Here is a 25,339-nt window from a genome sequence, read left to right as displayed (position 1 = left end):
CATCCGACGCTAGAGGAAAAGCAATCTCCTCAATGGCAATATTATATTCGTAACTAGCTTGTGCCCGCGACTTTCTCTGCGCGGAATTCCGCATTAGATCAAAAAAGAAAGATGAAATGAAATACAGAATAAAACCGGTGTGCACCTTCATAAAGCCCACACGACAGAAGTGAAAACTTCAAGGCGAGTTTATTATTACGAAATAATTTCAACTATGTTTTGTCCTTAGTCACATTCAGTACCCACAAAAAAGTGTTACTTTATTAACCTCTGTACGAGAATTTTAGGATAATAATGTCAGTCGACAAAGTTTGAAATATTTTTATTCAACGTTGAATTTCCCCATCACTTATTTGACCTTTTCGTGGATACCGAAAATGATAATATATTTCGTTCGCGTTCCCGAGAGAGCGCAAAATATGTAAATACCACGAGATGAGTAGCTGAGCAGAAGTTAGTAACGTTTATAATGACTTTTGAATCCTCAGACATTTTTTTAGCAAAAGGGCAAGAGGCTCACCTGACGGGGAACCAACCGCCCATGGACGCCCCGGCCTTTAATGTGGGAGTATGCTCTTTTCTTTAAGGTCCCTAAGGCGTAAAGTTTCGTTAAAGCAGCAGCCGGTAATTGTTTCCACAAATTTCAGGATCACTTGGCGTTGCATAGAGACATAGTTTCATTGTGTGTCTTCTACCACATTTATCACAGGTTTCACCTGATTCCTGCCGCCGAATTCCACCTTCGCACGACACGCCACAAGTTAGGATATCATCCCCACCATCTGGAAGTGTGGCGTTTCTCTAAAGGAGCTTTCTTACACGTACTACAAAGCTGTGGAATGAGCTTCCTTGTGCGGTATTTCCGAGACGATACGACATGGTTACCTTCAAAAAAAGCGCGTACACCTTCCTTAAAGGCCGGCAACGCTCCTGTGAGTCCTCTGGTGTTGCAAGAGAATTGGGGCGGCGGTGATCACTTGCGTGACACACTGACAAGAAATTTCGTGCGAAACGCGCGGTTGTGGAATGCCAAACGTCAATGTGATTTAAATTGACTTACCAGATCCAGTCGCAAGCTGAAGGAGACATGCTTGCGGGGCGGAGGCGCCAGCAGGGCCGGGGCTTCGTAGAACGCGGCCTCCTCCAGACCGTAGTCAGACTCACTCTCTGTCCACTCCAGCTTCATAGCGCTGGGGCTGCAAGAATACCATCGATACATTATTATAAATATGTAGGTACATGTCTTGATGGATGCTTATTTACACAGGACGCCATTTGGTGGCGTAAACAGTATTGTGCAAGCGTTATGCGTTTCGGTTTTAAGGGACTTTACATTTTATGCCCATTGACGTACGATAAACAATTACGGCTCTACAAATAAACTTGGTATATGCCTTAGGTTACTAATAATAACTTGTCAATACAATGAAAATTCTGCCTTACAAATAAACGCGGAAAATGTAAAACGTCCGAATAAAGCAATCATAAGCAAAACGTCTATTTGTAAACATTTTGCATATTCTTGGTTTATTCTAAGGTATAATTTAAAACCAATTTTATTTGTAAGGCCGCTGGACTCCCAATCGCCTATTAAAATTTGATCAAAAAATGTCTGAACGGCGTTGTATATACTTAACTTAACTATAACTTTAGTTACACAATTTTGTCAATTTAAAAAGATTAATGACGAATATTTCGTATGTAAATAACAATTGGACATAATCGCAGTAAGTCAAAATATTCCATTCCACGTATTTGTTCGTAATAAATGACATTTTGCCCAGTTGTTACAGACGAAGGCACTTTCGATAAGGTATAGTTTAAACTATATTATTAAATACACATTTTTTGTGCTGAGATATGAAAGTTTTATGGGAAACGTCATCCTCAATATTCCGGGCAAGGATCAGCGGTGGAGTTAATAAGGCTTCGGTGACCGCAAGCAAAAAATGTTGATCGAAATAACAAAGAAATGAGAAGCTTTGAGAAAAGTTTTTATTAAACTTATGAAGTTATAAAGTTTACAAGGCCGTAGTTATTCTTTAAAGAGCCTCAACTTAAGAATATTTAAAGTTTGGAACTTCCAGACTATTTCAAACAAAGGTTCTACATTAATGTGGAAATTTAAGGATATATTTCCAACGTGCAGAGGCTGACTTCAATCATAATATAATCATGAAACATCAGTGAAAACCACATTTAAATCGGTTTAGGAGTTTCTGAGAGTAGCGTTCACAAAAAATAAGACAATCCACCAAAAAGATAAAAATGCCAAACACTAGTTCTTGCCGCGGCTACATAAAAACAACTTAAAAAATTGAAAAATATTTATCATGTAGGCACGGCCTAATATTGCTCAGACCGGAGCTGGAGCTCAGTTTTTTATATCCATTTTCTATTTTTGACATTTCAATAACCGATCTATGTAATATTTACAATAACGTTCTGTACATATATTAGAACGTCATTGAACATACATTCCTTTCATCTTCTTTCTATCCATCTATGGATTGACATATTGGTATTTTTAGCTTGGTAATTCTTCTGTACTGGTACTTAAAGGATTTTGAATTTATGATTGACTTTAAAATGCAGATTCAAGATTGAATGACATTAAATCTGAATTGTAAAATTGACCGTTCCGGAGTAACCAAAGAAAAGATATAATATATTTGTTTGCGCAACATGGATTGAAATTAGTTAATTAATTTTGAAAACAGTCAACAAAACTATCGCCTATTCATTTAGGACAAAGAAATGACACTAATGAATGTCACACATTATAAATTATACGGTTGACGACTAGTTGGAAAAGGTTGAGAATGAGAAGAATTGGCAAGAATCTCATTGCAATTCCTCTAATTCAACTGCATTGTTTTTAATAAATATTTTTATTAAAATCTATGACTTACTATAAACAAATAAAGGTATGATGCGAGCACTATACCTTTATTTATTTATAGTATATCTACAATATATATAAATTACGTGACACGTTGTTTGTCCTCGATGGACTCCTAAACTAATGAACTTTTTACGATTTTAATGGCGATTACTTCATGGAGTGCAGTTTGGTCTAACTTGAGAGATAGGATAGTTTTTATTTCGATTTGGGACCCATAGTAATTTGTATTTTCAATATTTGTTTTGTATGGACAAATTTTCTATGACAGAATTTAGTGACGCACGGTTTGACAGTTCCGCTGTAAACCAATTTCATTATAACAACAGGGAACATTTTTTAAGGAATAATTCTTGATGTTTTGAAATATTATTGGCGCATCCTATAAAACAGTATTTTTTTTTTATTATCTACAGAACAACGTCTGTCGGGGCAGCTTGTATAACTATAAATATACGAGATAAATTTAAATGTTACCAACATCAAGCAGAGGTAATAATTACTGCTACATAATTTAACCCTGAGATCACCCCTGTACAAATTAGGGAACAAATCGTCACGCTGTTTCAATTACATGACTATAATATGGACGGTGTCAATACAAGCACCATTTCCGGCGGATATTATCCGTAGCGACAGAAACTACGATTCTTCCGACGACATATTTAACACATTCTTAAAACGTACACTAATTTTCAAAGGATTATCCGCTCTATTTCGTAGTTGTCGGGTATTTTCGGAAATCATTTCCGCCGGATCAACCCGTTGTGTGTGAGTGTTAACCAATCTCGATCGCTTTGATGGGATAGTAATGGATGTGTTGAAAGATATGACGTGGTTTGTAATAGAATTGATTCTGACAAATTAGCTGAATACGAATTATAAATACAAATGGTCGCTAAACTGTACGATTAGGAAAAGTATATTGGTCACTATCTCTCCCTTTCTGAAGAGAGATAGTGACTAAACTACGTCTACTTGAACAGTGCATTTTTGATATTGTACCAGGCGAACACAATTAAAGTACAGATTTACCTAGATTATTTTAAGTAAGTTACATATCATCTCCTTACATTATATTAGCGTATAAACAAACAAAGCGTGCGAGAAAGAACATCTTTAATAGAGATACAGTAAGCGAATCTATTGTTACTGAAACTGCTATTTTTATTGATAAGTCGTAAAAAAGTCAGCCACGCATTACATTCGTATTTTGAGTATTAAACCGTAAGCTGACGTACATACTGACAAAATAAAATTGGTCAGGCAGCATCGAGCTGTCAGGTGGTTTATAGGTTAGTATATTCTAAGTGTATGGTGGTCATGGTGCCATGACGTCACATTACTACAAAGGTTTGTATTCCAAACAGTTTTGCAGACTTCTAATGCTTCTAAGCTTCTATGCTTCTAAGCTTCTAGTAATTTAAATAACAGCACATGAAATAAGAAAGACACTAGGATCACATACCATCAGTAAGTATTTTGTATTTTATTAATTTCAATGTAAAATAACACGAAGCGTATGTTACAAAATTTGAAAGATGCCATTGAGTGTCAAGATGCCACGCACACAAGCGTTTAATAGTTGCCGTAATAAAAAAGCTATTGTTCTTAGGTAATGCTCAATCTAAATATATATTATTATTAAAATTATTTAGCACCGGAGTGATTATAAATCTCGATGAAACGAAAAGCGACATTATTACTATCCCACTTCTGATATATATATTTATTTGTCTCAGTTTATACTGAGTTTTTTCAAAGTAAGAGTTAATCTATTCGATTATGTTTATTATCTAATATCTTATCTTAATATATTAGTCGATTTTATAAATAAACTATCTGATAATGAAATAATATAATATGAATAGTCTCTCCTCAATTTTCATGGTGAAGTGAAAGTGATAAAGATTAAAGATCCTAGATAAGACCTAACATGGTCACTGAAACGTTACAATAGATAGACTTTGACGAAGTTTAAAGCGAATAAAAAAATAAGTGTGTGTTTGTACTTATGTACAAACACAAGAAATTATTCTTCTTTGGCGTAATAAAACAGCTTGTTGGATCTTAAATCAAATCAAATCAAAATCAGTTTATTCGCGTAGGTCACGGAAATGACACTTATGAATGTAAAAAAAAATATATATTTCTTATTGAATCTACCGCTACTTCGTAAAAGGTTGAGCTAATGAGAAGAAGTAGCAGGACACTCATTGCCACTCTTTTATATCGAGATTTACATTTAAGTACATCAATTTACAAATCATTTCAAATTACAATATAATATGTAAAATGATGCAACAGACACACTCAAACGTCAAATTGTCAATCCTCCAGTCGGTCCTCCACAGTGCGGTTTACAAGGAGCTTTCTTCCACGTACTACAAAGCTGTGGAATGAACTTCCTTGTGCGGTGTTTCCGGGACGATACGACATGGGTACCTTCAAAAAAAGCGCGTACACCTTCCTTAAAGGCCGGCAACGCTCCTGTGATTCCTCTGGTGTTGCAAGAGAGTATGGGCGGCGGTGATCACTTAACAACAGGTGACCCGTACGCTCGTTTGTCCTCCTATTCCATAATAAAAAAAAAAAAAAAAAGTCAATGTCTTACACGACTAAGTCAAAAAGGTAAATGTAAATTAATACAAAAGTTATTGAGTACAGTAGCTGCTTATAATATCTTGACCCTCTTATTTTTCATATCTTCTGCTTCTAACTAGTATCTCATTTTGCAAGCTGTGGCAATCTCTAAGTGGGTGTACAATTTAACAATAATAATACCTCATTTTGTATAGTTCAATAATGATTAGTGATATAGATAGATAGAGTGTTGCAAACACGTTGATTGTCCTTAATAAATAAATAAAACAAACTTAAAAAATATTTCTTCTTCTAATAATTTATTATATCATTATTATTATACAATAAGAGCGAAATAATTTATTATATTTTAAAACTTGTATATAATTTGAAATAATATACTGAAATTTATTTAATTCTCGTCCGTTGGTAGTGGTTCAGTAGACATATGAGTTACAAGAGGCTTGGTAGCTGAAGTATTATACAAATGGTGTAGTTGACCAGCTAACCTCAGGGTGTCGAATTTGTGTAACGGTGTGAAATGTACTGATCTGGTTATGAAGCTGGAAGGTAAGTATGCGTATACCTTTTAAGAACCAAGTCACCTTACCGTTTTAGAGAAGGCATAAAAGGCATTTATTTTCTCAAAATTGATTCCTTTAGAATTATTTTTGATGTATACTAGATACTACTACCGCTTCGGAAACAAATGGTGCTCCGAGAGAGAATAAGCGGCGCAAAAACTCTCCCAGCATTCTTTTTTTCGCTTTGGGAACTATCGTGAGACGAACTCTTTCTGTTAATAGCATCCACTTCTTTTGGATGTGACATTTTTTTAGAATTTCTGTTTGTTTTCATATGCTAATGTTTATTCGTGTGGACTTAAACATTTGCAATGTTAAGGAACTTAAAAGTGTAAAAAAAAGTGTGTGTGTACTTATATATGCACGCAAGAAGTTATACTTCTTTGGCCTAATAAAGAAAAAATCCTTAAAATTATTTATTCCTCGTGCCATTCTACAACAATATTGTAAAAATCTTGCAACGATGGCTTTGACAATTAATTAGTAAATAACGAATACGGCTGTACGGGTTTGAACCCTTTGCCTATCCTAATAATGGACGAAGAAACCAAAAATAACGAATGTCGCAAACGCCAGAAAATTTTAGGAACCAACTTCAACCTGTTACTTTTGTGTTAGGCCACGTTCAGATGACAAGCGCTCAATTCGCGTTGAACGCGCGTTGAATTTTTGTATAATGTTCAGTAATAGTACGCGTTTGTCAGGCGTTAAATACATGCCGCCCTGTTTCAGTTTGAGTTCTACATTTCTCGAAGATGGACGTAGAAACAATTTTTCTTTTACTTCATTGTCATGTTCTTTACAGAATAAAATGACAAATTCTTTCCAAGCCCGTCTTCTTAAATTCTTACCTGAATAATCGCTACTTGTCATGTCCCGAATCGCAGGACATTTCTCTAATTCATCAATTAATAATTCCGTATTAAAAGCTTCGGTTTCCATTTCGGACGATTTCCGGACGAACTAGATGAACCCTAAATTATGTCTGTGCGTGTCGAAATTGCGCGCTCAACTGAACGGAAACATAGAAAACCAAAGATCGCTTTATTAAAACGCGCGTTATCATGTGTACGGCCTGAATAAAATGTATGTGACGCGAACATGGCATAACAGTGAAGCGCGCGCATCTTAAAACTTCACTCTTATAATTTTTTCATAACGCGCCTAAAGAAGTATAACTTCAATTAATCATAATATTGATAATTATTATGGTGACAACACATTCAAGGTAAATGCCAGTTATCAAATAATGCTGAAAATATTATGATACACTCATTGCTATCTTATCACGATTCATACCTCGCCAATTTATCTATACGTCACTATTTATTTGAATACTTGGAGATTGTAACGAATTTTCTGTTAATTTCGTATTTGACGAAGAGCTGATTTTAAACAGTACAATTATACAAGCCTTTTATTATTATTGTAAACAAGATTTTTCACGAATATTCATCATTATTTACTTACTTTTTACTCTTAAGATAATTTAAGTTTTCTCAGTAAGTGAATTGTTAATTCTTTTGAGAAATAAAGATTCTTAAACCATTATCATCATCAGCCGGAACAGGGCCACTGCTGGATAAAGGCCTATCCCAAAGATCTTTTATTTATGTATGTTTAAGTAAGTATATTGTATTAAATATATCGTTGTCTTGCACCCATAGTACATTCTATGCCTAGTTTGGGGCAAGATAATTTGTGAAGGAGTGTGTCAATATTATTATTCTCTCCAGGAATCATCCAACGTATTCCGGCGAACTTGACCAGATCGTCGGTCCATCTTTTAGGGGGGCTACCAACACTGCGTCTTCCGGTACGTGGGCGACCTTCAAGGACTTTACTGCCCCAACGGCAAGTTGGACAGTTATCCGTCGAACTTTGCGCTCTGCCCACTGTCATTTCACGAATTTTCGTCTGTTTGCAATTCAAAACTATTAAGTATGATGTTTTTTTTAAGGTGAAACTTTTATTACATCGCCTCAAATTTTTCGTTCATATATCGCATGTTACATTACAGCCGGCTGTGGAGGAGTTCAAACCTCGCCTTACAAAGATTTTTTATCATGTTATATTTTATGAATAAGCATTAAAGGTGTGATTCAATATAGATATATATCTAGAAATTTGTTTTTTTTTGCTTTCGATTAGTATACTGATATCATATATCGTATTTTTTAGGGTTCCGTAGCCAAATGACAAAAAACGAAACCTTTATACATTAGTCATGTCTGTCTGTCCGTGTATGTCACAGCCACTTTTGTAAATAGGTGTATTCTGTGAACCGCATTAAGATTTTCACTCAAAAAAAGGAAAAAATAGAAAAAATTTTGAGTTTCAGTTCTAAGTATGGGGTACTTAGAACTGAAACCCAAAAATTTTTTTCATTAAACCCGTACGTGTGTACATGGTTATGTCTTTATGATAGGTCTTCAAAAATGATATTGAGATTTCTAATATCCTTTTTTTAAACTGAATAGTTTACGCGAGAGACACTTCCAAAATAGTAAAATGTGTGCGCCCCCGTAACTTCTAAAGTAAGAGATTGATAAAAGTAAAAAAATATATAATTATGATGAACATTATTATGCAAACTTCCACCGAAAATTGGTTTGAACGAGATCTAGTAAGTAGTTTTTCTTAATACGTCATAACTCGTATTATCAATCACTTAATTGAAAAAAATATACTATTATTAAAACATCGATCAAAGTTACAACGAACTACAAGAACTTTTATATTCTGTTACTTGCTGCTACGGAACCTTTTCTTTTCTTTTTTATTAGTTTTCAGCCGAGAGAAACAAAACTAATACTTAACGTTAGATATTGTTCAAAGTTAACATTTAATTCTTGACTACGCAGTTGAGAATTTTTTGCATGTCGGCTAGCGGCCGCGGCGTTGAGAATTTCTTCGCTCGTAATTTAGGGTATCGTAACAATGTGACACGATTTTATTATTCACTAGCTGACCCGACAGACGATGTTCTGTATATAATAAATAAAATAATGTTTTTATATGAATTTGTCAATAATATATCATAACATCAAAAATTACTTCGTAAAATATGCACCCTGCTGTCGTAATGAAATTGTTTCACCGCAGAACTGTCCAACCGTGCGTCAATAAATTCTCTCATAGAAATTATGTATGGACACATCAAAGGAAAAACAAATTTGTTGTTTTTATTTAATTTAGAAGCATTTTCCTATTTATTCACCTTTTAAACCTTCTCTGGACTTCCACAAATAATTCAAGACTAAAATTAGCCAAATCGGTACAGGCGTTTCCGAGTTTTAGCGAGACTAACGAACATCAATTAATTTTTATATATATATAGATAAATATTCAGTGTTATACATCCAAGCGTGATAGCTCAGTCTAATTATTAAATGAGTATACCACAAAATAAAATTTTTACCAGTGGGAGGCTCCTTTGTACATGATGCTGGCTGGATTATGGGTACCACAACGGCGCCTATTTCTGCCGTGAGACAGTAATGTGTAAGCATTAAGCGGTCTGAAGAGCGACGTAGCTACTGAAACTACTGGGAAAATAATTTTTGAGATTTCCTAGAATCCTGAGCGGCACTACATTGTAATGGTCAGGGCGTATCAATTACCATCAGCTGAACGTCATGCTTGTCTCGTCCCTTGACTTACTTAAGTTCCTGTAACCCCTAGCTGGCATCCATAGTGGTTCTCCATTCATCTCGTCCCTTATTGTCATAAAAAAAAATTGTTCAGCGCGCTTATACAAAAAAGCACCGATGCATCTGTCGTATCCAAAATTGCCCATTCCGTAACTTTGAATGCAGTATGTTAATGTGGCTCAAATTCAGCAGGACACTGACATAAGGTCCCCGACCTAATGTATTAAGTCAACACGCTATTTTGCGTGACAGCCTTCATCTTCTACCTCAAAGGGTAGGTAATTGGCTTATTTACAACCGAATTAATTACAGAAAGCATTATGTGATTTATGTATTTTGAAGGAACCTATAAGTAGGTAATAATGGTGAATTAGGACCCATAATTATTTTTATTTCTGAGAGAATTTATTGACGCACGGATCGAGAGTTGTGCTGTGAAACAATTTCATTATAACAATAGGGAGCAAATTTTACGAAATAATTCTTGATGTTATGAAATATTATTGAGAAATTCATAAAAAACAGTATTTTATTTATTATCTATAGAACAAAGTCCGTCGTCTATAAAAATATATGCTTGTTTCATGTCTGGCTTACAGGAGTTGTTACCAAAATAAAAACTTAATTAAAAAAAAAACGTCATAACGTCAGTTATTGTCAGATATGACGGTAAGCTTTTCATAACAACTTGCCGCAGGGTGGAATATAAAAGTTACTTTTGAAATTTTATAAAACCCGTTCTAATTCGCAAGACCAGATGGCGAAAAGATTTACTGCAATAACAGTGCCGTGGAAAGAATTGGAAAAAAAGGTTCCACCTGATCAGAGAGTTAAATTTCTAGCATTCAAGGCAAAAGCTGATTCTTATTTTCGAAGGTAACAAAGATCCCATCATTAATAAATATGCATAATTCGAAGATGTTTCTTGGGGATGTGGGAATATTACATATATGTTATAGTATTAGTTAAGTTAAGCAATTTTAAGTTTGATCTTACATCTACAGGTGAAAATAACTTGTAACATAATCTGGACGATCAAAGCTTAAAACCTTAAAAAAATTGGTTAAATCTTAGTATCTCTTAGCACGAGGGGGGGAAAGGATAGGAGGTGCTAGAGTAGGTGTTTCCCGCAAATCCCGCGTGTGTAATGAAAAAAATTACCAAAATTTTTAAAAAGAGATTCTTTGGGCTGTAGGAATAAGTAATTGAATATTCCCGCCACCTTGGCAGTAGCTGGGCAAATGTTTAAAAAGAGGCGTAACCGATCAAATTTCGCGTCTACTGAGACATGACAGCTTATGTCTCTGTAAATAGCAGTGAGGGTGAGAATTTTGCGATTCCGAGATTCTTGAGTGATATCGTCTCTCAACGGCCAGACGGGTCACCTTTTTGCTCATCTTGCTATTTACAATAAAAATATTACAGCCGGAAATTACTAGAATAAAAATATACCAAACTCTTACCAGCTATGAAAATTATAATATATATATATATACTAGGCTAAACCTATATTTATTACAATATACTTACTATCTACATACAAACATCCATGACTCGGAAACAAACATAATATAATCACAGGGAGTGTTCCGAAGAGCTCTTCAACCTGATTCCTGCCGCCGAATTCCACCTTCGCACGATACGCCACAAATTAGGATATCATCCCCACCATCTGGATGTGTGGCGGTCCTCCACAGTGCGGTTTTCAAGGAGGTTTCTTCCTCGTACTACAAAGCTGTGGAATGAGCTTCCTTGTGCGGTGTTTCCGGGACGATACGACATGGGTACCTTCAAAAAAAGCGCTTACACCTTCCTTAAAGGCCGGCAACGCTCTTGTGATTCCTCTGATGTTGCAAGAGAATGTAGGCGGCAGTGATCACTTAACACCAGGTGACCCGTACGCTCGTTTGTCCGCTTATTCCATAAAAAAAAATATATAACTCGAGTAAATTCATACTTTGATGTCTTCATTCAAGGGTTCAGGCAAATCCACCGGAGCTTCCGAAGATAGATTGGGAGAAATACTCGAAAATTGTCTCGAATCAAGCAATGGTTGAGAAATTCAAGAAGGAGTATGAAGGTTATAAGGTCCCATATCCCGAAGACAAGCTCTCGGCAACAATAGACGAGCAGTGGAAATCGTTGGAGCCAGAAATAATTGTGTTCTGTGCAAATTTAGATAAAGAAATTGAAATGTAATTATTTTCTGATATCTTACTTTTTAGTAGACCATCTCTAATATCTTTTGTATACTATCAAATCCACATTACCACGTAATACCTACCTATTCTGTGGTAATTTAGATGTGTTTAATCATTGTTACTATGATATAGATAAAAAAGGTAGCATATTGCGATAGGATAAAGGTAGTGATCAACATACAAAATATATCTGTGTGTGTGTGCAAGTCACACACGGTGGAAGTGAAACTTCTGAAAAGTATCTGATTAAAAATACTCATTGAAAAGTATTGAAAATATAAACAGTAACATGTAAACTGTATATTTATAAATACATAAAAAAATCTATCTCATTCTCTCGCCGTCTGACTCCTATACGTTTGTGTACTTGTTTGTGTATCCTGTTTGTGTCTGTATCGTCTCGCTTTTTCGTTTCATCGAGTTTCAAATCGCAACGATTCTAAAGAAGTTTCAGTTCAATAAGTAAAAATAAGGCATCTAGTGTTTGTCACTTGCACAAGAGTAAAGAACGTTACCTACTGTCAAAATTCATCCCAATTAGGTCGATTTAGATTCACGCGATGCCTTTCAGATATTGTATCATTGTATATAATATTATGACCGTCACGTCATCCGCTAAGTACCATCGACAAAATTGATTAATGATCCTCTTTGCTGATAAAAGCTGGTGGACTGTCAGTGTCTAATAAAATGATAACAGGTACTTTGGAGATGTTCAAGCGAATGACGACCTACTTGTTTATTATGACTGTAGGAAAATAACACTAAGATGGGTTACGATTAAATTTTGTCGATAGTACCTTTTGATGTCGAGTAAAATAGAGATAACATACCAAACAATACGTTACATACTTAGATTAAGGATTGGTCTCCACTGCGCTCCAACTAGATATCGCAGGCGTAGTGGCAAAGTGCGGCAACTAATTCTACGCCCAAGTGGGCATACTCGAGCCAGTCTCGAACAATGTGTGACGTTGACGTGCCACATGTTCTGTTAAACCTTGCTTATAATTGAAACTATAATGCCCGGTTGCATAGTAAAACTTTGTAAAAATAATACTACAAGAAATAATAAAAACCCTGGGATCACATATTATCAGTAAGTATTCTGTATTTTATTAATTTCAATGTAAAACAGCACGAAGCGTATGTTACAAAATTTGAAAGAAACCATTGAGTTTCAAGTTGCCACGCACACAAGCATCTTTAGACAAAACACACTACAATAATATAAAATTGCCGTAATAAACAAGCTATTGTGCTTAGGTAGCATCTAGTTGGAGCGCAGCGGAGACCAATCCTTAATCCAAGGTTACACATTTTATTTACAATTTACAACTTATTGTCAACTCATGCCGCGGTTGTCAATAATGCTAATTACTTATCATAGATAAATTTAATGAATAATATCATATTAATGATCATAGATAAATTAAATACTCATATTATAACACTTTATATGCGTTTCTTGTGTTCGAATGAAATTTGTCGTTCCCTTCTAACAGTGGCTCATAAAAAAAGGCTCTGTCGTAAATCCTATTACTCCACTGCTGAATATCTAAATGATCGGACAGCCTGGGACTAGATTGTGATTATTTTATAGCGATAGAAATGACTGTACAGTATTGTATATTTTTATTGAAAAGAGCGCAAAAAAAGAATGCTGGGAGAGTTTCTTGCGCCGCTTCTTGTCTCTCAGAGCGCCATTTGTTTCCGAAACAGTAGTAGTATCTAGTAGTTATTAGAAATGACATCAAAAAGAATTGTAAAGTAATCAATTTTGAGAAAATAAATGCCTTTTATGCCTTTTATGCCTTTAATGTCCCTTCAACGCCGGTCACATATTTTATGGCAGTGTTTATTGTATAAATTACTTTTGTATATATTTCATTCCTCCGGTGTTGTAAGAGAATATTGGCGGCGGTGATCACTTAACACCAAGTTACCCGTACGCTTGTTTGCCTTCTTGTGCATATAAAAAAAAAAAATATTCTTTAAAATTCTTGACAATATGTTATGTTTTTAAAGTGATAACCCTCACTTCTAGGATTAATACACAAAATTAATTTGTATTTTAAAATTCTTAATTCTTGTTACAGCAATAGGTCAAAGGTCTTGGTGAAATTCAGAATTATCACTCATTGGTTTTTTTTTAAATTGTGCTCAAGGTGGTCGAGGAAAGTGTATATAAGGAAAATGCTAATCAAATAATACGCGATTAAATATTTACATGAGGATAAAATATAAAACAAAAATTGCCTAAAAGACTTCACGTGCGTTTCATGAATAAGGCCTATATTTCTATATACATGTGTTTATATTAATAGTTTGTTATTTTTAAGTGATTCCAAAAATGAGGGATATCATAAAAAAAATAACAAACTCTTTAGGCTTGAATGAGCGAAATCTCAAGTAAATTTCTTAATTTATATTGAGCAGGTTATCAACTGTAAAGTAGATCCTGTAGATGAAGCCACAACCTGTGTGTTGAATAAGATTTACCAAGATTTACTTTCGATGCGTCACTCGGACGGTTGGCTCAGTTGGTAAGAGCGCTCGAGTTTCGAGCCCAAGAGGCGCGGTTTCGAGTCCAACATTTTTCATAAATTTTGGCGCAGATTAAATTTATATATGTTTATATTTTTATATCGTTTTAGGGCCAGAAAGGAATTAGATACAATGAAGAAACTTCCAAAATTTGAAGATATGACGATGGAGATGGTTCGGGATTTGTTTCCGGAACAGGCGCTGGACCCCGTCAAGAACCCCACATTCTGGCCTCACGATGCGGAGTCGCAACTTGATTATGTGCCAGATAAACCCAAGCCAAATAAATAGTCTATTCATCTCAAAATATATAACAATATACTATAAAAATAAATAATTTAATTTGAACTTTCATTTGTAGGTATAGGAAATTAACTATAGTTTATGTAATATCAAAGACATTTATCGTCACTGCCGGGATTTAAACCCGTGCCTCTCATGATACGTCTAAGCGCTTTATTCACTTAGACAACCGTCCGAATGACATTTTATCTATTTAACGTGTTAGTTGAACTCTAGTGTTGTTGCGCCATCTACAGGAACTAAATTACGGTTGACAACCTTATAATCCCAGAAATGAGGGTTTTTTAATGATAATAAGGGACGAGAAGAGCAGGACGCTCAGCTGATGGTAATTGATACGCCCTGCCCATTACAATCTCTGGATTCTTGAAAAACCAAAATACTCTGAGCGGCGCTAAAATTGCGCTCGTCTCATTGAGAGTTGAGACAAGATGTTAAGTCTCGTTTGCGCATTAAATCATTAAAAAATAAGAAAAAGTAAGTTTATTTAAAAAATTGTAATCTAATTATGTATATAATTAGATTTTACTTTTTCATTTAAGTTTTAAGTTCTAGATTTTAGGATTAGAACAAGTCCATACAATATCTACGATGTTCTAGCCATAACTAAAACGTTTTCGGATACGTAAGCGGACACTAAAAATGACAAAAATGAAACATTAAAAATTTAAAATATATAAATGATTAAAACACACAGTTAAAATTATTTTTAAATAAAATTCTTCCGAATTGCATAATTTTAATCCATTTCGAATTTCAATTGTGCATTACAATGCCGACAGTTGTTTAGGTATTTCATATTCAGAGTCATTGAAACATATGCATAGCGGAGAAGGGCTGCAGTCTGTAAGTCTAAATTTAGTGCTCAGGGTCGAAGTCGGGAGCAGAGACATTAGGGCAACAAGTCACGCGTGGCAAATTGTGACTGATCACCAGAAACGGGAGTTCGATCGAGAAAATCATACTGGAATAGTTTCACTTGTACAATATTGAAATATTCTGTCACAAAGGATCAATGAGTGATTTATTGATTGTATTTTAATATTCATTCTTAAAATGCAATCAATAATTATAATGTTTTGACATTTTGGGCTTTACATAACATACATTTTAGTCTTCGTCATAATATAGGCTACTTGATTCGATGCAACCCCAGTATTCACGGAATCGTATCCCGCGCATTTAAGATTTTTTTTTTATGAAAATAAGAGACAAGACGAGTAGGACGTTCAGTTAATGGTAATTATGGCCTTGCCCATTACAATGCAATGCCGCAATCAGGATTCTTGAAAAACTCCAAAAATTCTGAGCGGCACTACAATTTCGTTCGTCACCTTCGTCGGAGACAAGATGTTAAGTCTCATTTGCCCAGCAATTTTACTAGTAAGTTCAGACCGAAACAGTAATGTGTAAACATTACTGTATTATGAACGATTTAAGAATAGATGTGCAACACCATCTTGTGGCGAGCTACAACGAATAATCTATCTTTAGGTTTCTATAAAACTATTCCAAGAAAAATCAGTTTGATATAGAACATTCGTGGCAATTGAATGAATGGATTCCAGCACTGTTTTTTATGAGGTTCCTGTATAGATTATACTAATATTATAAAACTGAAGGGGTTCATGTTATTATACATTTTCTAGTAAATCCTCTTAGATATTTATACGTCTAGATAGAGCCTTATACTGTTTTTAGTAACGCATGACAACAGGCCAGGTTTACTACTTCAGTGTGCAAGCAAAATTTCTAGCAAATTCACATAAGTGCCTATTAACATACATTACATTATCAAGAATTTATTGAGACGCAACAGTCAGATGTTAATTTCTTTGAATTTTGCTCTCAATGATTCTTTAGGACCTAGGTTATGGCGAATAGCCTCTGCTACAGCACAAATATTGTATTAATATCGGCAGCGTTGCCCCATAGCAATATACCATAGGAAATACTACTATGGAAATAACTAAAGTATACTAGTCGCGCCGTATCTATGTCAGTTAATTGTCTAATCTTTTTAACCGCGTATGCTGCAAACTAAGTTTGATTGCCAATCCTTCAATTCCAATATGGGGGCCACATTGTAATTTGGAATCCAGAGTAATGCCAAGAAATAAAGCAGATCCCACCGGTTTTATCACCTCTCCATTAAACAATACACTTGCATCTACATTTTTGACATTTCGTTTTCTTACTATTTAACAATAGGTTATTAGCGCTAAACCATAGAATATCGTTCACTTCGTCATACACAGCTTGGTTTCTTTTCACTTTGAAAATCAGTGAAGACGTGTCGTCCGCAAACAATACTACCTTATGTTTTTTCTCTATCTAGATGTATAAATTAACTAAGGAAGTCCTATACATTTTGTAGGTAAGCACGAATAGGGCCCACATAAATCGGTTGCAAGGGTGAACCACAGAGCACCTGTTGCTTCGCCTATATTTAGATCCGCCCCAACCGACTTTCATCACTACAAATTATGAGTAATGTCTGAGCCGATTTGTGAACTCTACATATCTGACTTTGTACCATAAAACATAGAGTGTATATGACTTCGAGTACCCCACATTAGAACCACTTTGTACTAAAAAAAAACTGTCATCAAATATATTAAATAAATTACCAAAATAAATAAGAGAGGAGACAGTGTTAAATAGATTTAAATAAATATTAAATAAATATTGTTTTTACTCAATAAACGAATATTATCAAACGAAGTGGTAACTGGCACCAATACTGTTTTTACCAATCTTTATATATATAATTCTTGTGTGCGTGACTGAACTCCTCCTAGACGGCTGGACCGATTTTATTGAAACTTTCTGTGTGTCTTCAGGTGGATTCGAGAATGGTTTAGATTCACAATTGAACTACCTCCTGAACGGCTGGACCGATTTTGATGAGATTTTTGTATGTTCCAGTGAATTTGAGATTGATGTGTGTCTTCGGGTGGATTCAAGAATGGTTTGGATTCCCAATTAAACTACCTCCTAAGCGGCTGGACCGATTTTGATGACTTTTTGTTTGTTTCAATGAATTTGAGATTGGTTTAGATTCTCAATTACGTCCATATAATATAATTCTACTGCTCATGTGTATGTTAGTGAACTCCGACCGATTTTTCAAATTTAAGACGTGTGTACAGGACAACGTCTGCGGGGTCCACTAGTAATATTATATTTTGTTGTGCTTAGTTTTACTACATTATCTCTCAGTATTACATTAATTATTGTAATTGTGTATTATAAGTTCTTTAGGTTTTACGTTAGACAAATTAAATCTAGCAATAATTATTTATTGTGTTAGGTTTACAATATTGTGAAGCGAAACCACAAAAATATTTATATGTCTGTCAAGACGAAACGTGTGCCTTTTAAATTTGTAACAACTTTACTTGTGAATGTTTCTGGCTAATAATAAACTTTGACTTTGACTTTGACCATATTACTAGCTTTTACTCTGAATAAAATAGAGTTTCAAATCGTACTATAGTGTATAATTATTACGGGGTATAAATCATAATATAGAGTTTGATATAGCGATGATGTTCTAAGGAATTTACAAGTTTGCAAATATTTGAAACTATTACGTCAACAAACACGAAAGTGTCCGTGAATATTGTTTTAAGTTAAGCCTAAGCTATATAATGACTTTATGCGGAAAAATACAATAAAGTTACAATGATATGTTCAAAGTTGTAGACTCAGCAGTAACAACAAAATAAGGTAAAGGGGATCAAATTTCAAGATATATAAAAGAATTATTATAACTTTTAAAAAAATGGCTTTCTATAGTCGTTTTACAGACGATAAGTCTACGTGATAACGTTATAAAACATCTCCTTACGGCCGTTCCCAATATACTATCTGCAGATAGAGATAAATTACTACCTTCTACTGTCAGTAAGAAGCTGTCCCAATATACCCGATACATCATTCTTATCGCCTTATATTGGGACGCGTGAATTCCAATTTTTCTTTGCAATTCTACATACACTCTTCTATCGCTGGTAAGCTATACGTCCTCCCATTGACAGACAGCTTGTACGTATAAGGTGAGTTATCGTCGATAAGTTTATTGAGACAGAAAAGTCAACGATAGTTACGATTTTTATCTCAAGTAGGCCATAACCGGAGATAGACCGAATATTGGGAACGGCCGTTATACTATCGTTCATATAATTTTATTGTCCAGTCAGTCAGTCAGTCATAATAATTTCTTTGTCCAAATTGTAACATAACCTATAATTAGAGTGTTGAATTGCAAAGATGTATCAACCAGCCAAATCAAAAAGTTTTAAAAACTGAATAATATAAAGCGTTGGATATGGTACCTCTTTTGTGTCAACAGTAACCAAGTATCTAGCCATGAACCGTACATTTAAAACAGCGTAGTGTTATCTCTCCTTTACATCCAGTCCTTGGTGAGACTACAGAATGCTAAGTGCCAACAATTTCATGTAATTTACACCGCATTTACAACATTTTATTAACATTTATTGATATCTGTGGCATGAATGTTGAAGTATCTATTATTAACTCGCGAGTTGTCTTTAAGCTCGAGTCTATTCAGTATTCTATGAGGTGTTAAACGATGAGATTAAAAACACTGGCCTTGAAAAGAATATTTACATACGGGTTATTTATAGGATGGATCCACGGTAATAATAATCCGAGCGTGTTTCTGTTCGCTAATTGAATTCAACTGTTAACATTTCTGAATTATCGGCGGATGCCTTTACGATAGGTTTAGAATTTTGTGAACTCAATGCTAAGAAGTATGGTCATTTTCCTCGCATAAAATCTATCCGATTTAATTGTATGTATAAATACTCCTTGCTACAAAACTTTTTAAAATCTATGCTCATAAATAGAGAGCCGTTTATTTCCTTCAGTTATACTGCGAAAACTACTGACACGATCGGAATCATACTTATACGATAAGATGCAGCGTGTTTCGAAGGTTTTAGTATATAATTGGTGATAATAACCCTTCCGGAAGCTATATTTTTTTGAATTTGAAATACCTATATATTCGCAATACAAATAATTTAGTCAATGATATTAAATTACATAATATGATAATTCTTACAATGAGCGAGCGCGGTACTTAATCTGTATGGCAAAACAACGTTGCTATCGAGCGATCTTCACCAGATCATTGTCCCTACCAACACTGCGTCTTTCAATACGTGGTCGCCATTCAAGGGCCTCACTGCCCCAACGGCCTTCAAGCTATGTGCCCTGCCCACTGCCATTTCAATTTACCGCCGGGCTATGTTACTGAATTTGGTTCTCCTACGGATATCCTTATTTCTGATTCGATCTCGCAGCGAAACTCCTAGCATAGCCCTCTACATTGCCCTCTTAGCGATCATGAGCTTTCTCATAAGGCCTATAGTTAGCGAGCACGTCTGTGTTCCATAATTCATCACTATCAACACACACTGGTCAAAAACCTTAGTCTTCAGACACTTTGGTAGTTCTTCAGTGTCTGACATACCATAACAGATATATAAGTGAGTAAAATCATGGAAAATCAATTTGTAGAAGCACTGTACATCAGTTTTTCACTTGGTGTATTTAAAAGACATTTTCTTGTAAATTCGTGTGCGATACGTCCAACCTATCCAGCCTATATAGCCACCAACCTCGTTCTCTAGAGTCCCTCCTGCTTAGAAGCCCGATACCCCTTAAGGTTGGGGACCGAGCCAATGGCCTTGGAATCGAGCGGAGCTAGGTTTCCTGTCTAGTACGCTATGGTTTAAAATTCAGAATTTGAAGCATATTTAATTTATTACAAAAATAATACAATTTTCTTTACTATTTTGGCGATATTTTGGACTAGCGGCCTTAAGTATTCTAAGTATTGTTGACTTATTAATATAAAATGAATAATATTCCGCTGCAACATCGAATGTTATCAGTAAGTCGACGAACTCGATTCAGGGCCGCGCTACGTAATATAGTTATATTCCTCGCATTTTTTTCATACTATGACTTGATAGTGGAGGTTTCAAATGAATGCATATAGTAGGTAGGAATTAAGCTTATCTCTTGTGTATTGTGTAATATACAATACATTCATTTCTAATTTACAATTTATATAACAAGAATACAAAAAAATCTACTATTCTTTACACGATTAAAAAAAAATGTTTGTGAATTTTTCTTACATACTGACAGAATTCATAATAATATCTAATGTATGTTTTAATAATTTAGGATAAGTCAACTTTAGTGAAGTTGATCGTTACTAATTAATTCATAATTAAAAATTCTGGTGCGCCCGCGCAGACGTCGGATTCGAGCAATTACATTGCCCACACATTTAAGCTAATTTATACACTATGTCAATAGTAATAAAGTGTATATGGGCTTATCAGGCGTGTGCTCTGGACGAAGGGCGAGCGACAGTTGTTTTATTTTGTACTATATTTAGTACTTGGTCGGATTCGTTAGTGTGCCAGCTTTGTATGGAGCTATATCAGTTCAAATGACGAATGCATAGTTTCATATTATATAAACTTTCTAAGCAATTAGTTATGTTTTTAAAGTGATAACGCTCACTTCTAGGATAAATACAAAAATATATTTATTTTTGTATAACTTTATGAAAGGTTTGATGTTAGAAGACGAAGCTTTTAACATGACAAATTGTTTAGATTTACAAGAGCGACATCTCAAGTCAATTTCCTAATATGCAAATATTGGGGTTGAGCAGGTTATCAACTGTAAAGTAGATCTTGTAGATGAAGCCACAATCTGAGAGTTGAACAAAGCATACAAGATTTTAGGACGATACGTCACTCGAACGGTTAGCTCAGTTGGAAGAGCACTCGCACGGAACGCGATAGGTCGTGAGCCCCGCATCGTTCATAAGATTTTGTTTTCAAATTTTATTTGTGTATAAACTTTCTAAATGAACAAAAATGTAATGAATACATATATTTTAGTATACATACAATAAAATCGTAAGCCTTACATAACTTACACGTCTAGACAGAGCCTCTTGCTAGACAACCGATAAAAACAGGCTTGGTTTATTACTTTAGTGTACACGACAAGCTACGTCTTACACTCAGGATTTGTATGCCACGTTAGTTGTCACATTGCTCAAAATAGAGGTTAACTGTCAACCTCAATTTTTTTCGACGATCTTACACTCTATTTAGACGTATAAATTATCTAAGTCGTAAGCATATGTCTTTGTATCTTATATTTTCGAGAAACCAGTTCGTATAATTTGTACGTGTACCTACCTATATGTGACTGACTAAAGTAAATCAAGTTTAGTTATTGACAACGCTATCTATATACTAAAATTATAAATATATAAGTTTGTATGTTTGTTACTTAATCACGCCAAAACGTCTGAATAGATCTCAATGACGACGACCCCTATAGCCCAGTGGTTAGTGATCCTGCCTAATGAGCTAGAGGTCCCGGGTTCGAATCCCGGTAGGTGCAAACATTTATATGATGAATATGAATGTTTGTTTCCGAGTCATGGATGTTTATAAGTATTTATGTATGTTTATATTTGTATATATCGTTGCCTTGTACCCATAGTACAGGCTATGCCTAGTTTGGGGCAAGGTAATTTGTGTAAAAGTGTGTCAATATTTATTTATTTGACACAGAAGACCCTGCTAACAGCTTGCTGAGAATGAGCTATATTGATGCATGCCCGGGTATAAATATTAGTCGATATAGTGAGATTCAAATCGAATACCTCCAACGTTTTTAAATGTGATGCTTTGATTTTTTTAAATTCTTCTTTCCTTAAATGGAAAAGGCAAAGGCAGAGCTATTCAGCCATCGTATTTTTTGGTTTAGATTAGAATTACATTTATGACAACGACCGAAATATGTATTTCGATTCTTCGTACGTACATACAGACAACAACTTATATCTTCCCGAGCGGTAGGCAGAGATGATAGACTTCCATTTGCTACAGAATTGACATACTTTCCTGGCTTCATCTACTAACATCAAACCTTTCATAAGTGCTCTCTTATTTCTGATACCCTAGTACTTTTTTTTACTACCTAGGCACTTATTGAAGTAGGCGTTATTTTGTGGAAATTCATAATTATCCAAATGTTTTGAATTTTCTAGAGTTAATTCCGTAAATTTTCGTCTTCAAACAATTCAACACGTGTTTTGCCTTAGCACAAGGCATCCTTAGAAGATGTTGACTGGCCAAACACTGGCATGAGACTGGATTGAATGAGCCGGAAACCGCTCTTTGGATACCTAGGCGCTTTTCAATGTATCCCCGACCTATAATGAAATGTATTCCACGATCGACCTATCCCAACATTTCCTATCCATGCCTGCGTTAATAACCATAAATTAACTTTTTTTTTTTATATTTTTTTTTAAATACAAGAAAACTATTATCTCCACAGCATGTTTAGCAGATATAGATAAGTATTTAAGATACCATATTATATATAAAAAAGAGACAATAACATATATTTACACAGATAGACTGTGACAGCTGTGAACACGTCAAAAAATACACGCACTAAAACACACTAAATTAATAAACCTGACCTATTGTCATGCGTTGCCTAACACCAATATGCTCTATCTAGACGCATAAATTAACTATGATTTAAACAATAAAACATTAATAATATTTAAAAAAAAAAGAATGCTGGATGTCTCTTGCACTTCTTCTCTCTCAGAGCGCTCATTAGTTTCCGAAACGGTAGTAGTGTCTAGTATAGGTATTAGAAATGATATCAAAAAAACTTCAAAAAAATTTTCAGAAAATAAATACCTTTTATGCCTATAATGGTAGAGGCATATTAAGATTTTCTTTCTAACAACCAATAACAGTCATTAACTCTCCTTTTAAAACACACTTATATCTGGATAATATCTGTATATGTAAAATTAATAAGAGAAACTATTAATATTACATAAATGAGACCAAGTTTATTATAAATATAAACATTTTATATTTTGGTGGAATCTGTTTAGCGCTCGCATGTGGCTGGAAGATAGTTTTCGGGCCACATAAGAACATCTGTTTTAAGTGTTGCAAAAAACGGAAGGAATTTGAGACACGGAATTATTTTAGGCAATACGATGGATAGCAGCGCCATCTATTAACAATATATTAGAATGTTCAGTTATCGATATTTTTACAAATTTATTTATTAACTCAATACACTTATCACAACTTTGCCTGCATTTATTTGATTTATGTGAACTCTATATCTGTGGAACTCTATTTTTTTAAATAATAGATTTTTACCTATAGCTAATGTTAATCCTCTTGTTCGGTTAGGTATTTTAGTGGTCAAAGAGTTACGCAAACACAAAAAAATAAAGTTAGGTACTTTATAAAAACATTTAGGAAGTGATAAAGATGTAGTTGTTATGTTTTGCAATGGTTGTATAAATACCAAATTACTTATCGCAGTTTTCTCGTGATAAACATACAATTAATTATTAATATATTATTAATTTAAAATGTCATGTCATGTCGAATATAATAAAATGTCATTGACTGAATTATTTTTAATGCGGTATTATTAAGGTATTTATAAATCAAAAAAATATATATTTGTTCCGGTGAAGTAATCACCAACAAATCATATTATATTTAAATTTAAAACCTTCTCTGAAACACTCTGCATCTAATGGTATAAGTATTATTGCGAGTAGTTTTCGAAGTATAACCGAAGAAAAAAACCGGCTCTCCATTTATTATTAATATCTTTATATATATAATTCTTCTGTACGTGTGTTGACAGGGAAGTCCTTCTAAACGGCTGGACCGATTTGAATGATTTTTTTTGTGTGTGTTCAAGTGGATTCGAGGATTGTTTAGATTCACAATTGAACTACCTCCAAAGTGGCTGACCTGTTTTGATGATTTTTTTTTGTGTGTTCCAGTGAATTTGAGATTGGTTTAGATTCTCAATTCAGTCCATATATAATTCTCCTGCCCGTGTGTATGGTAGTGAACTCCAGCTAACGGCTGGACCGATTTTTTAAATTTAAGATGTGTGTACAGCACAATGTTTGTCGGGTCCGTTAATATATATATATAATATCACTGTGCTGAGAATTTAAAACAACATGTCAAGCAAAAATATTGATATTACCGCGAGGTGTACAAAGACTAAGTCTTAAATCTGTGAAACATATAAGTGAAATGTTTGACAGAAATTCTTACTATGGTCTGAAGTATAGATTATACTAGATTATATAGAGGAAAATGATGCATGATTCTGCGCAGGCCGCCTAAAATTGATTAGTATTGTTAGCTAAGCAACTTTGTTGTGTATGTAACATGTATAATACATTTTAAAAAATGTGTTAGGAGTTTCGTATCAATTTTCATCCCCTTGTCAAAGCCAAAGTACAAACTGACGTATCTTCACAACGTTTACCAAGTGTTGTTGCAATATGTTATGTTATTGTCACTCCTAATGGTAGTTAAATATATTTATATTCTACCTATTCAATTCAAAATAGAATACGAATGTTTTAGAATTTAGAAGAAATGAATGCTTTCGGCATTTAAAATATAATTT

The 25,339-nt window shown here is 34.4% G+C and overlaps 2 protein-coding genes across 3 annotated transcripts in view; one reads left to right on the top strand and one right to left on the bottom strand.

Moving 5' to 3' along the window:
• The window catches only part of LOC126972542 (ETS-like protein pointed), a 216,316-nt gene that overhangs the window by 184,732 nt on the left and 6,245 nt on the right, over window positions 1-25,339 (bottom strand). For both annotated transcript variants that reach the window (XM_050819377.1, XM_050819379.1), the window contains exon 2: window positions 1,061-1,196. In XM_050819377.1, coding sequence (XP_050675334.1) covers window positions 1,061-1,186 — 126 coding nt within the window. In that variant the 5' untranslated portion in view covers window positions 1,187-1,196. The remainder of the gene's footprint in view (window positions 1-1,060; window positions 1,197-25,339) is intronic.
• Window positions 10,391-14,794, top strand: LOC126972573 (ATP synthase subunit d, mitochondrial-like). Its single transcript, XM_050819434.1, has 3 exons — window positions 10,391-10,598; window positions 11,699-11,917; window positions 14,581-14,794. The coding sequence occupies exons 1-3, from the start codon at window positions 10,480-10,482 to the stop codon at window positions 14,759-14,761; spliced, it is 519 nt and encodes a 172-aa protein (XP_050675391.1). The 5' UTR covers window positions 10,391-10,479; the 3' UTR covers window positions 14,762-14,794.

Source organism: Leptidea sinapis, chromosome 26, assembly GCF_905404315.1.
Source record: "Leptidea sinapis chromosome 26, ilLepSina1.1, whole genome shotgun sequence".
Taxonomy (NCBI): domain Eukaryota; kingdom Metazoa; phylum Arthropoda; class Insecta; order Lepidoptera; family Pieridae; genus Leptidea; species Leptidea sinapis.
Note: the sequence above shows the minus strand (reverse complement) of the source record. Positions and strands in the feature narration are given on the sequence as shown.

What these genes read in the sequence shown, in the direction of transcription:
- LOC126972573 (XM_050819434.1), top strand. Translation starts at nt 10,480, where the DNA reads ATGGCGAAAAGATTTACTGCAATAACAGTGCCGTGGAAAGAATTGGAA. An exon ending in GCTGATTCTTATTTTCGAAG is followed by an intron (nt 10,599 to 11,698) that starts GTAACAAAGATC and finishes TCTTCATTCAAG; the next exon opens with GGTTCAGGCAAATCCACCGG. An exon ending in TTAGATAAAGAAATTGAAAT is followed by an intron (nt 11,918 to 14,580) that starts GTAATTATTTTC and finishes ATATCGTTTTAG; the next exon opens with GGCCAGAAAGGAATTAGATA.